We start from the raw sequence: 14,831 nt of genomic DNA, 5'->3' as shown, positions 1-14,831 counted from the left end.
GTCAGTGAAACAGAAAAGAACATGAATGGAATTAATAATTAAAGTGAAACGGTAGGTGACAGAGCATGCTCATATAAAAAAAATGGCAAAATTCACATAAGCATTAAAGTTGTACTTTAACAATCATGAAGTCTAAAGATGTCCAAAAGAAAAATGAAGTTTCCACAGCTACCAGAGACAATTACTTTTAGTAGTTCTTACATCATAATTCAATAAGCTTCTACTCTGTTTAATGTCTTGATTTAGTATCACAAGATACCCCCCCAACATAGCATGATTTTTTTTCTTCTAAGTTATTATCATTTTAGTATAAACAATAACAAAATGAAAGAAAGCATAGCAAGAAGCATATTGTTATGAAATAATATATCTTTAAAAATTAAACGTGTGCAAGATAAACGTAAGTAGCATGCTTCACCCAGCTGATGTTTAAACTGTTTAAAGTAGCAGGTACAATAAACGCTGTTGCTGTGTTGATTTTTTTGTAAAGACAAGAAGAGACCAGATCATGGAGGGTGTTTTTTGTATTTATTTGTTTTGTTTTTAGTTTTTGAATTTAAAAAAAAATATTTTTATTGATTTCAGGGAGGAAGGGAAAGGGAGAGATGGAAACATAAATGATGAGAATCATTGATCGGCTGCCTCCTGCATGTCCCCTATTGGGGATTGAGCCTGTAACCCAAGCATGCGCCCTTGACCAGAATTGAACCCGGGACCCTTCAGTCTACAGGCCGATGCTCTATCCAGTGGGCCAAACCAGCTAGGGTTATATTGATTTTTTGAGGGTGTACTAATTACTAATAATATGAAAAATATATTCAGGGTTATCTACATATATAAAACACCAGTGTCCGTGATGACCGTGATGACCAAACGACTGGTCGCTATGACGTCCACTGTAGCCAGCGAACCAGCCCAATCAGTAGGTGGGGCCAGCCAACCTCCTGGCTCCTCCCTTCTGCTGGCCTGCCCCTGATCGGACTCTCCCATCCTGATCAAGAGTGGGGCCGCAGAGCCTGGACCTTTCCTGGCAGCCCTGAGTCCCTGGGATTGAGAATTCTGATGGCCCTGCCCAGAGAGTAGAGGTGCCTGACAAGCAGGGACAGGGACCACAGGCCTCCAGGGAGCACCGCAGAGTTGGCAAGGAGAGGAGAGGGCTTGCGGAGGGGGAGGAGCGAAGCCAGCGGACATCAGCCCAGAATCCAGCCCTTTGCCCCAGAGGCAGCAGGCCCTCAACCCAGAACCCCAGCCCAAATCAGAAGAGCCTGAGGAAGGCTTCAGGAAGCTCTACGCAGAGCTGAGCATTGAGAATGAGAGACTTTGTGAGGCTCTGACTGAGACCACATTGCAGCTGGCACAGCTCAAGGTGGAGCTGGGGTACACCACACAGAGGCAGGAGCACTTTTGCAAAGAGGCTGGCCCTCCTGGAGCTGGAGAGATTTGAGTGCAGGACCCTGGAGCACAAGGCCGCTGAGCTGGAAGAGGAGCTGAAGGGCCTGTCCAACCTCTGGGCTGACAACCAGTGCCTCAAGGCCGAGAACGCGGCCCTGATCCGCGTCATCAGCAAACTGTCCAAGTGACCCCGGAGGACTTGCCCCTGCACCCGCATTTACATAGAGCTGCTTCTGCCACACGCACCTCTTCCCCTGTGTGAACACGAGTGACAGGGCTGCCGGGGAGTCTCTGAGAAGCCATAACCTCCCCTCAGGACCTCCAGGCTGGGAGGGGAGGACAGAGCCCCCAGGAGCCAAGGGGACCATCTGAGGCCAGGATGGAGATGGGAGGCTGAGCCAGGTAGGGGGACCAGGGCTGCAGGCAGGACCAGGAAGGAAACGAGGACCAGGAAGTGCCAGGACCAGAGTTGCCACCCGGACGTCTCCTCTCATGTGTGCTGCCATCAGTCACCCCTCCCACCCCTGAGCAGGGATCCGAGAATGTGCCAAGCATCCCACCGGCCTGGGCTGGGTGGGCCTGTAATAGGAGGGATGTCTCCTATTTTTTGCTGCCCCCTTCCCAATGCTGTCCCGGGCAGGGGGAGAAGGTATTTTCGAGACATAGAAGGCACCACAAATAAAAGTCATGAAGTTGCCAAAAAAAAAAAAAAAAAAAAAAAAAAAAAAAAAAGAGCGGGGCCACTAGCCAAATGCCCTTTCCCTTCCCCCTGGCCAGCCCCGCCCCCGATTGGCCCACAGCGCACCCCCCCTGCTGGCCCGCCCCTGATTGCACCCCACACCCCAATAGGAGGTGGGGCTGGCCAGCCAACCTCCTGCAACCCCTCCCCCTCGCCAGCCACGCTCCCGATGGGCCCCCACCACCCTGATTGGGCTGTAGCCCCTCCCCCTGGCCAGCCCCCACCCCTGATAGCCTCCTGACCCCAATAGCAGTTGGGCCAGCCAGATAATCTCCTGCAGCCCCTCCCCCTGCTCGGCCCCACCCCAGATCGGCTCTCCCACCCTGGCCAGCCAACCACCCATGGCCCCTCCCCCAGGCCACTGGCCCCCGACCAGCACCCCCCACCCCATTCGGGGGCATGGGCCCGGACCACCACCCCTCTCCATGGCTGGCCCCACCCCCAATCAACCCCCCCAACCCCAACTGGGGGCAGGGCACACTGGCCAATCGCCTGCGGCCCCTTCCCCCAGCTGGCCCGGCCCTGATCAGGCCCCAATTGAGGCGGGCCAGCCAGACCCCACCTGTGCACGAATTCGTGCACTGGGCCTCTAGTTTATTCTATAAGAGGAGGGAGTATCTATTGTTAAAAACAGCCCTTACGTGTTACATGCAACAGACTTCATAAATATTTGTTTGCAATGTTTAACAAATCATGCATTTAGGTGAAGTCACCAAAAAGAAAATAGGCACATGGATATTTGATTTTGAGATTAACACTGGTTTTAAATATAAATAAAACATAAAAATTGTTGGAAATAAAAGAAAAGAAAATTGAAGAGAGAAGCTATCAGGGAATAAAGACCTTGAATGTCAGTGTAAGGACATGAAGTTTAATCCAAAGGTTAGTTTTATCAGATGGTAAGAATAACTTCAGTGTACTACATTACTGTGAATGGATAATATATCAGTATTTCCTTTACCGCCATTTTAACAATGTATCTTGGTTTAAACAATAAGTTACCTACCTCAAAACAGCTGATGGCAAGTAAACCAACGTACAAACAAAACTGGCAAGCATTTTGTAATATAAAACCATACAAATAACCTAATATATATAATTCAGTAAGAAGCCAATATAATTAGAGATAAACATGTAAACTTTTCCTGACCTTGATCCCAATATATTTTTATCAGGTGGCTTTATATATGACCCTTCTTTTCCATTTATTACCTAAATGTTCACATATCATTTAACATAGCAGGCAGATATACTTTACCACACAATTTTTAAACAAGCATTTATTGCCTACTCATGCTCAGGTAATGTGAAAGGTGCCAGGGATGCCTAGATAAGAAGCCTGTCCTCAAGGAATTCACAGTTAAGGGGGAAAAAAACACATAAACTAGAGCAAGGCAGTGTGATATCTGTAATTGAGAAAAGCAAGGGCTACTGTAGGAGCACAAATATTAATTACATAATCAGAGAGAGTAGGTGGGTAGACTGGTGATGGGAGAGAAACTGAATGAATGGGTAAATGGGGGTATGCAAACATGGTGACTGGATAGGAAAGGATAGACATTTAAATATATAAATACAGTCAGGAAGAGGGAAAATGGTCCATGGGTGGTGTCGCAAAATACTTTAGAATCAACTTCATAAAACATTCTTAAAACACTGTATATTAATAAGCATTACTCTAAATAGACTTTATGTTATCAGCTCTGGTGGATTAAGCTTTGTATTAGCTGACTTCGAGAGGAAGATGAACGTATCAGATTTACAGAATTATGACAAATGGTTTAGAAATTTCATTTTCTAAAGTAACATCCTCTCCAACTAAAGGATTCTTTTCTCTCTACTCTGAGTAGCAGCACAAAATATACCCAACATATATATTGAAGAAAATTATTTTATTATTTTACACAGTATAATATTGGATAATCTTTACCCAGCAGTTAAATAAATGATCAAGTATTACATAGTTGAACCCAGAAGAAAAAAACACTGCGGCGGAAATAGGAGCTAAAAATCTTTTCAAAAAATGCTGCAGGATTAACTTATGAAAGGGTTTCAACACTAAAAAAGGAAATGTAACACTCAAGAATGTTTCACTCATTCTTGGAGAGTTATCATCCAAGAATGCTTCTCCAAATGCTTAAACATAACAATGGCATGTGTCAACAGAAAACGTACTATTTGGGGGCTGGGCAGGGTGAGTGAAAGAGGGTGTGTCTTCCAAAGTCTTACCTCAGCACCAAAGTAGTTGAAGATTCCCACTACACTAACAGGAACCAGCTTGTTCACACAGCGTCCCAGAGCTTTTCTTCCAAGGGCAAACACAAAAGGAATTTCTTGTTCCCGTGCCATGGCTATAACATTATAGAGAGCCTCATCCAGGCCACCTGAGAAAGTCAACACATTCAGAGGTTTTCGATTAATTATTTTCTAAATAGAGCTATTTTAGCACCCAACACTAAAGCATAAAACACAGCAGCAAAGAACTCTATGAAGGCCTGTGGCACTTACGGTATTCCACACATTTTCCCTATTTGAATTTGTACTATTTATGGATATATGTACATATTTTCTTTCTCCCCAATTAAATTCCGAATTCCCTAGTATCCATAGGAATCAGCATATCAGGAGTCAAATTTCTATACAATAAACATTTGTTTAAAATTGTTAATAGTGGTTGATTCTTTTATTCAATCTCTTAGCTCAAACAGCAACCTATCACATGTAATATTACACGTTACTATTTTATTGGAATTTGTCCCCTTTGCAGAACATGCCTAATACTGCTACTTGATGCATCTGTCTACTCCAATCACCCAAAGTGGCTACTTCATGAAAAAGTACAAATAAGGGTACATGACACAGTACAGAATACTTGTGTGCCAGCTCACCCAAGAACCTCTTCTGGTTTCTAAGGGGCAAATCTCCATCATAAGCAAGACAAAAGGGCCATCAATGAAAAGTAATGCAAAAAGGTAAAAAAGTAGAATATATATGCAGTCGTAAGGAAATGTACTCTTACTAGTCCCCACTCTGATTACTACACTTGGCTGGCCCAAATTAAAGCCTTCACTAGTAGTCCATAGATGGGGATTTTCTTTACAATCCAATCTTAATATTACTTAATTTCAGGTACTGAAAGATATTTTCTTTCCTCACATTCAATATTATGCTTCATACCTAAATTCTGCTAAGTCATATGACTTCCACTTTAAAATTCACTTTACATTCTACAATTACATTAAATAAATATTAAAATACTTCAAAAGTAAAATGTTCATACCTTTAGACTGGATTTTTTCACAGTTTGGAGAAATTATAACACACTTGATCTTGTTTAACTTCATATGTTTGGTAACCTCCCTCAGACCCATAACCAGCCGTCTCCTTGCTTTTGCTCTTACAGGATCCTTTTGATAGATTCGTTCCTGGAAACTGACAAGCTCTTGAAGAAGAAGAGTCACACATTCATCAATCTCTTTACAAAGAACCTGATTACAATACCTATAAAGGAAACCAAAAATAAGTAAGTTTGTCCTCATTTATTTTTCTGTAACTATAAAATTACTTTAGGAAAGAAACAGATCAAGTAAGAGGTTTTCATAAAAAAAATTAAATCTTTAAAGTATCTTATTCCTTCAGTCAATTAGAAAAACAGAAGAGTTTTCCTGAATTACACGAGATTGGCTTTTACATAAAGGATAGACCAACCTCAAGGAGGTACTATCCAAAATCCCAATACTAAACTCCTAAGGATATAAATAAAATGTTAGCCCGCTAATTTGATAAAAAAAAGAAGTATGCTTTTGGTAAGGAGATAGAAGGTTACTTCATCCCAATGAATATTAAAGATGCTTCTAGTAAACAGGAAAGAAATATAACTGTAGATGCTTACTGAATGCCCTAATACCAATAATTCATCCTCTACTCTTGGATAAGTCACAATATCTAGGCATTGTTTTCCCTCAACCATAAAATTACAGAGTTAACTAAGATGATTTCAATGGTCCTTCTAACTCCAAAAACCAAGGCTATGGAGGATAACTCAGTAATTAAATTCAAACCAAAATGTCAAACCAAAACATCAAAGCAACTGAATGAGGTTCTTTGTACTATATGTGGTAACAATACAAAATAATAATAATAATAAAGGAAATAAGTGTGAGGCCACTATAGTACTTAATTTTAGGAATTATTTCCTCTTAATATACTGTACTTTTCAAGTTCTAATCCCTAATCTCTTCCATTAGCAAATTTCTGCTTCTAATTACATTATAGAGTGGAAAAATCTATGCCTGCCCTTTTTCAGTAAAAAATAAATAAATAAAAAATTCTGCTTTAGGAATTTTTTTTTATGTTTATGTGAAAAATGTTTAAATAAGTACAAGTATGACATTCTTCAGAAGGGAAGATAAAACTGGACGGACTAAGGAAAGATCAACTATCTTAAAGTATGCAAAATTAAAGAACAGAACATCAAAAATGCAATTTTCTTCATTCTGTTTTTCTTTAAGCTGTTTATTTTGTATGTATATAGCATTTTATGTGCCGAGAGTTTCCTTTGCTTCACATCTGTTATTTAACATTAAATCAACTCCCCAAATCTAGGCAAGAAGTACTCGCTCAAAAGAACAGTATAAAGAAAAGGAACAGAACAAACCAATGTGGTTTGGATTCACACAGATTTTATTTCACCCTGGGACTTGTTCATTGTCATTTTTAAAGGTAAAATTAATTCATCTGCACAAATGCAAAAAATTAATTCATCTACCGGCTGCCTCCTGCATGCCCCATTTTAGAATGTTAAAATTCTAAAATCCTTCACAGCAGTAACTGTTAGTTCAAGGTTGTTCACAAATAGCCAATTTAAAACTTAGAAATATTTGCTCAAAATAAATAGCTTTATGTAACAGGTTCACATAATGTAATAGGGTCTTCGAATCTTGGGATTAATTGGTTAGAGAGGGTTTTTTTGAAGGGTCAATAATATAAATTAAAAGCACTCGGAGCGGGAAACCTAATAGTGCACAGCATTTTATATATACGATGTAACGGACCAAATTTCCAGGATATAAACACTATCTGATATAAAAAGAATATATTTACAGCCAACTCACTTTCACATGAACATTGATAGCTGATGGAAGGCAAATGTTTTAAATATAACAAAACTAGCTTTTAAATCTGAAACAACTTAAAGGTCTTTAGTGTTTTATCTGCTCAACCCACCAAGTAATAATGACAATACCATATTCAGAACTACAATCAAGGTACATAAACTATTCAAACTCAGTAATGAGACTAAAACTTACTCTCTAGCACTAACCGGTTTGGCTCAGTGGATAGAGCGTCAGCCTGCGGACTGAAGGTCCCAGGTTAGATTCCAGTCAAGGGCATGTACCTTGGTTGCGGGCACATCCCCAGTAGGAGGAGGTGTGCAGGAGGCAGCTGATCGATGTTTCTCTCTCATCGATGTTTCTACCTATCTATCCCTCTCCCTTCCTCTTTGTAAAAAATCAATAAAATATATTTAAAGAAAAAAAAACACTTACTCTCTAAATCTTTTGCTGTGGATTTTGGTTATTGTTGAAGACGCCATTGGACTGCCTATCCCCGAACTAGCTGGAGAGCCTTGTGACACAGGTGTCATACAGTACGGAGAGTTCTGACTTGCTGGAGAGAGTGAAGTATCACTGGGCATGCTCAGACCAGTATCTGCAGAGATGTGGGTGAGAATAAAGAATTTAGAAACTTCAAATGCTGAAAATTCAGCTCTATATTAAAATCAATACAATCAATATAATTTAGAATGGCAGTTGTATTCTGCATCACTTCCAAATTCTCCAGAAGCTAACAAGTTGGACACTGTTCATATCACAAATAAACATTTCTCATACATACAAAAATGAAATCTTCCTACTCTCTCTCAAAATACACTACCCCCATCCCCCGCCCCCCCTCAAAATTCAAGCATGGCCCATAGGTCTCTTCAGAAGAGATGAGAGAAGACCAAATGACCTAAAACATGTAAAAGTATTAACTTCTATACCAAAAGATCATATTACTCATATCCTTCATCTCTATTTTCCTTCCTATTTCTTAGAAATCATTTTAAAAACTGTACAAATTCCCATCACTGCTGCCAATGATGATTCTACTTCACTCATTCTTTCCACACCACTCCTGATTCTTGGGCACCACCCTAGATTCTCTCTCATTTGGGCTTTGTGTCTGTGCTCAGGCAGCCACATTTTTATTTTTTAAAATATTTTTTACTGGTTTTTAGAAAGGGAGAGAGAAAAACATCAATATAAAATAGAAACATCTACCAGCAGCTGCCTCCTGCATGCTCCCTAACTGGGACTGAGCCCACAACCTGGGCATGTGCACTGACCAGGAATTGAACCGGCAACCTTTTGGTGCACAGGACGACATTCAATCAACTGTTCACAACAAGCAGCCGCATTTTTAGATGCCATCTAACTCAAATGCCTCCTTAGGTTACTGCTTCTTTCCTAAACACCTAAACTCAGGAAACGAGTTAGTATTTGTATATTCATCTATTAACTAGTAATTATACATATAGCTTATCTCCATATATAAGCAAGACCAGTCCACTATATATCTTTATTACATTTCCTGACCTTCTCATCCTCACCCTAGTTACTAAAGTATACATGATAGGTATTTAATATGGGATAAATACACCTAAATACAAAGGCAGTGATACTTGAGAGTAAAGGGAAATCATAACCAAATATGTCCTAGCTAAATAATCCTTAGAAGTAAATTCATTTTTCTAAACACACTGGAACACTGCTACTTAATCTATAAATAAATCAGATTTAAATTTGGTGGAAAATATTGAGGAATAAATATATACCAGCAGAAAAAGGGACCTTGCCAGGTCTCTCCTTAAAATCTTTCTTCCACAATAGTATAATTTTAGAAGGAATCTAAAGATTTGCCAAGGTCTCAACTGGAATCATATGTGCTGGCTACTATATGGAATAAATCTTAGTGACCAAATGAACTGTGTATTATGACAGGCTGTGCATTCTCTACTCATTGTGGCATATGGATTAATTCATGACAGCAAGAAAGAGAATCAAGAAAACAATTCACTTAAAAACAGTTCTATGAAGAAAGACAGCCAACAGTTTCCCAGATATAAAAGAAGACAAAATGAAAAAAACTATGACAGTTAAAAAGGATCCATTGGCGAGATCATAACTATGAAGGGTTTACAATAAACTCGGGATTTTTAAGTCTCAAAAATGCCAAAGACCTGCCATATACTACTACTCCCCTCCTTTTAAATATCTCCCTATAGAAGCATCTTCAAAAGAAACCACTCTCAAAAATAAAGAAATTTAGATAAAATGTAAAGGAGAATAATATGGTAATTAGTGATGGCTTACCTATATTAAAATGCTCTAAACCAATCCATGAGAAGACAGGGGAAAGGGGTGATCTTACCTTCCTGGGAAACAATCTCCTGTGGCAAATCATCAATAAAATCTAAGTGCATTTCTATTGGTTCCTCAGATCCCAAAAGATTGTGGTCCACAGTTAAACGGCCCTTCTTTTCCTCTCTTTCTTTCAAAATAACCTAAAAGTCATTACCAGTCTTTCATTACTGATCACTGTTTAAGTATGTATACTGAATATAAAATTTTCACTATTACATAGGTACAGTAGCTTACTTTAAAAATGGACATGAGGATTTTTGGTTTAGTTGGCTACATAGAAACTGACTGGCAAAAAGGAAAATGTAATTTCAGGTACCGTAGCTGAAGAAGGTACTAGATCCAAAATAAAGGGAGGAAATTACGTTCTATACTACTTTAACTATCTAACCACATCTACTTCAGTCTTTAAATACTGGGTGGCAGCACCTGGAGTTACCCTGAAAATTGATCAAATTAAAAGTTTGGAAACCAGGTCATAAAGTTACAACAGATTTACATTTTGCAGTTTTCAATTATTTGGACATGGATTATCTCCTCCTAGTAACAACACTGAATTAAATAGAGCAGTGCTATTATTTAACACTTATAAAGAAGATGAGGTAAGGTTTGCCTAAAGCTACATGACACCACTTAAGTTAGTATTAGAATCCAGAACTTCTAATTCCTAGCGTCCAATGTTTTGGGATGCTAAATGTTTAACTTTAAAAATCTTATAGAAAGAATTTACTATCCAGGGCCCTGTTCAATACAGACAGATAGCCATGATGCTGATGATATATCCCCAACCTTGAATTAACTAGTCATCACCTTTATGATGATGGCTATGAACATTTCATAATAATCTGTTGGCTAAAATGCCACACTACTGATTGCAAAACAGATTTAAATTCTTACTTATCCTATAAAATAAACATCTCAGATTTTGGTTTACCTTTTTAAGTGCTGTGGGCCGTTTTAGTTTTACAATTTCCTTCTCTTTTCCTTTTTTTGCTTTAGAGGAAGTAATGTCCAAAGAATTAAAGGATGTCAAACAGGGCTGACTTTTGGTTAAAGGTTTTCTGTTAGTAGAATCTTTAGTGTGAAAAGAAGCTGCAGTGACCACTAAAAACAAACAAGAACATTAGTTTTACTACTACAGCCAACTCCACATAGTTTGAAATTTTCTAATGGAAAAATCTACAAAAACAAGAACATCCTCTTCTTGTGGAAAAACAGACATCAAATTGTCAGAGCAGCACATAGCCATGTAGCGTCCCTCAGATACAGCTTTTATCCATTTTTTTAACCTCCATAAGATAAAGACAAAGCAGGTGCAGTCAACTAATTTGGCAAATCTAAAGTAGGGATATTTAAGTTACTAGTTCTACTCTACTCCAACAACCCTCAAGCATGTCAATTCCTGCAACTGGTCTCCAAACAGAATCATTCTACCTCTGACATTTCAGAACTCTGCACCTCCCCTTAGTCTCACTAAATCTGTGTCATATATGCGAGTCACACTTACATGTAGTCTAGCTCTCATTTCATTCTGTCAGTAAAGAAGGATCTCCCTCCCCCAGCTGCATTCTCAGTACTGTTCAGCAATTCTTTTATGCCTGACTGATACCCTCATTCTCCTGTGGCTATCCCCAAATCCTTTACCAGTCTTAAACTTTAATCTCAATCCTCTATCAGACAAGTTTTTCTGCTACTGCTGAGAAGATACTATCCAATATAAACTTAAGCGGCCTGAGAGGAGGCAGCAGACATCCTTACTCCATCCAAAGCTCACTAATCACCGGTGTTCTTAATCCCATTTCTGGATTAATTCCTCAAGAATCTTGCTCCAACCCTTTTCCCTTGAGTCTTTAACCCCTAACTCCCCCCAAACCTCGAAGGAAAGAAGGGAGGGAGGGAGGGAAGCAAATCAATAAACCTCTTCCCTTGACCGGCTTCCCCTCAAACTCAGGTACCATCACTTCCCCTCCCCTCCTTGTTAAAATTCTGAATGGTCTGCATTTTCATCATCACTTCTCAAATCATTACAATCTGGTCTCTGTCCTACACACTTTCTTGAAAATGCTATTGTCAAGATCACATAAAATCTTGCCACTGCCAAATCTAATTATCTTGAGTCTTCATTCTTTTTTTGTTTCTTTCAGCATTTGGTACCAAAGACCACATTCTTTCCCCCCAAATTCTAACTCTGCCTTCTGTAGCAACACTCTCCTATTTTCTCATTCTTTCTTAAACCTATTCTTTGTCCTTTAAATCTGAGCATTCCACAAGGCTTTATCCCTGAAGATCTTTTTTTCTAACTTTTCTTTCCCTGACAATCTTAATGTATTTCCACCGCTACAACATCTCTATTTAAAACTCCCTGACTTCTAACCTAACCTCCACATGCATACATAACTGTAAGTTAAATGGAATCACCAGACTCTCCCTAACTAGCACTTCAAATACAACAAGCCCAGGATCTGTTCTTCCCAACGAAATTCTTTCATGATTCTTATTTTGTTAGGTTTCATCACAGCCTTTACCATTACCAAAATCCTTGAAGCCAGAGAGTTTGCAGTCATTTTTGACATGCTTCTGTATTCCATCAGTAAAAAAACAAACAAACAAACAAACAAACCAATTCCTTATAAGCCTTTCAAATCTCTACCATCATCTACCTTTTTTGGACTTTCCAAAAAGTTGATTTCTTTGTAATCAACACTTCCCAGTGTAAACACTGGGGACAGATTAGAGGTTAACCTCTATCCACTGGTGAAGACTCCTACTTCCCCTTCAAAGCCCAGTCCAAATGCTATCATATATGAAGTCATGTAATGTAATATCCTCCCCATACCTCCCTGTGGACATAAATTTCTCTTCTAAAAGTTCATAAAACTTTGCTGGTATCTTCCCTAAGAAGCTACTTTTCATTAGTTATTTGCGTATGTCTTTCTCCCTGATTAGAATATAAATGTCTTTCCACTGGTATATCTTTCCTTAGCTGTATCCAGAGCACTGCTAAATCTCAGTTCCATTCCCTATAATCCTTTACTCTTAGTGAGATGTTACAGACACTCTCCCCATCTCAACAACATGCAACTCCTAAAGCTTAGTATGCATTCAATATTATTTTTACTAACTAGAGCAGTGGTTCTCAACCTTTCTAATGCTGCGACCCTTTAACACAGTTCCTCATGTTGTGGTGACCCCCAACCATAAAATTATTTTCGTTGCTACTTCATAACTGTAATTTTGCTACTGTTAATGAATTGTAATGTAAATATCTGTGTTTTCCAATGGTCTTAGGCGACCCTGCTAGAGGAACTGTATTAAAGGGACGCGGCATTAGAAAGGTTGAGAATCAATGAACTAGAGGCCCTGTGCACGAAAATAGTGCACTTGGGGGGTGGTCCCTCAGCCTGGCCTGCGCCCTCTCGCAGTCCAGGAGCCCTCAGGGGATGTTCAATTCTTTTATGCCTGACCGATACCCTCAGGGGAGCGGGCCTAAGCCAGCAGTCGGATATCCTTAGTGCTGCCAAGGAGGGGGAAGAGGATCTAGCCACTGCCACTGCACTCGCCAGCTGTGAGTCCAGCTTCTGGCTGAGTGGCGCTCCCCCTGTGGGAGCGCAATGACCACCAGGGGGAAGCTCCTGCATTGAGCATCTGCCCCCTGGTGGTCAGTGCATGTCATAGTGACCGGTCATTCCGCCATTTGGTCTATTTGCATATTAGCCTTTTATTATAAAGGATAGTTAAGCGTCAAACTGGATGGGTTACTAACAATTTAAATATTAAACAAATAGAATTAAAGTTATACACTGGTACTTATTTTTTCATTTAAAAACATTAGATCCTTTACAAAGAAACAGAAGAAACAGAAAATTCAATTCTGCCACTCAACCAATTCTGATTGGTTCTTCTACCTTCCCTTTATCTTATTCATCTTCTAAAACAAAGACTATGAAAAGAAATGAGGAACAGCTGGGGATAGGTCAATGGGGAAAAAGGAGACATATGTAATGCTTTAAACGAAGGAAGGAAGGAAGGAAGAAGAGGAGGAGGAGGAGGAGGAAGAGGAGGAGGAGGAAGAAATGAGGAAGCAAAGAGCTGCTGTGTTCTAAATTTGACAAAGTTTGCTGAAATATAATTTACCCTTTCAGTAGAAAGCCAGGTCATTCTCTCTCTCTCTCTCTCACACACACACAATTTAATAAAAACTCTCGTTTCCCATTTGGTTTTAAATTGGATAATTTAACAGAGAGCCAAATTACTACTGATTCTTATTTCAACCTTTAAAGAAGAAAAAAATTTGGTTGGTTCAAAATGTACACCACCTGACATCTGAACACAGACTTGAAGGACCTGAAGGAACAAGCTATACTGATATCTGAGGAGAGAGAGTTCTGGGAAAATGAAACAGCAAGCACAAAGATGCTGAGCTAGGGGCATGCTGGGTGTGTCTGTGAAACTGCCAGGGAGCTAACATGATTAGAACAAGCTACCAGGAGAAGAGTGATGAGGGTAGAAAATTAACAGGATAACCTAAGACATGGCCTAAGCCAGTGGTCAGCAAACTCATTAGTCAACAGAGCCAAATATCAACAGTATAACGATTGAAATTTCTTTTGAGAGCCAAATTTTTTAAACTTAAACTTCTTCTAACGCCACTTCTTCAAAATAGACTCGCCCAGGCCGTGGTATTTTGTGCAAGAGCCACACTCCAGGGGCCAAAGAGCCGCATGTGGCTCGCAAGCCGCAGTTTGCCGACCACAGGCCTAAGCCTTTGGCTTTACTCCAAGTGAGATGATGAGCTACTGAAAGGTTCCCAGCAGCGGAGTGATATAATCCAGCTTATATTTAAAAAAGATCGCTCCTTGTAAAACTAACTGTGGTTTATGGGCAGGAAAGATCGGTATTAGGTGGGAGGCTACTTAGTGTAGTATAATGATGGGGGCTACTAGGGAGCAGGAAAATAGCTAGTGACTAAACTCTGGATTTTTTTAGATTCACATAATTTAAATTAACACGATGCAAAATAAATTACCAAAGCCAGAGAGCAAATTACTCAGACTAACAGTATCACCTGTGTACGACAGAGGTCTGGTATTAGTAATTTGCCGTGCTTTCATAGCTTGCTGTTGTTTTTCCAGAGCTGCTAACATGTCCCCCAAATCGAGCTGCACAGGTGTTTTACTCTTTTTTCCAGCTGCCTTTGATAAAGCTTCCTGCAAGGCGAACAAAAAAACATTTAA

At 39.7% G+C, this 14,831-nt stretch overlaps 1 protein-coding gene across 2 annotated transcripts in view; it reads right to left on the bottom strand.

Annotated features, from left to right (window-relative positions):
• SECISBP2L (SECIS binding protein 2 like) overlaps positions 1–14,831 on the bottom strand; it is a 68,813-nt gene that overhangs the window by 19,006 nt on the left and 34,976 nt on the right. The window contains exons 11-16 of one of the 2 annotated variants that reach the window (XM_080657725.1): positions 14,663–14,804; positions 10,532–10,701; positions 9,608–9,740; positions 7,681–7,843; positions 5,412–5,632; positions 4,361–4,515 (exon numbers count right to left, since the gene is read on the bottom strand). In XM_080657725.1, the coding sequence (XP_080513851.1) occupies positions 4,361–4,515; positions 5,412–5,632; positions 7,681–7,843; positions 9,608–9,740; positions 10,532–10,701; positions 14,663–14,804 (984 nt within the window). The remainder of the gene's footprint in view (positions 1–4,360; positions 4,516–5,411; positions 5,633–7,680; positions 7,844–9,607; positions 9,741–10,531; positions 10,702–14,662; positions 14,805–14,831) is intronic. The other variant, XM_080657726.1, reaches the window with a different exon arrangement.

Source organism: Plecotus auritus (assembly GCF_963455305.1).
Source record: "Plecotus auritus genome assembly, chromosome: 1".
NCBI lineage: Eukaryota > Metazoa > Chordata > Mammalia > Chiroptera > Vespertilionidae > Plecotus > Plecotus auritus.
The sequence above is the reverse complement of the archived record's forward strand: the minus strand, read 5'-3'. Positions and strand labels throughout refer to the sequence as shown.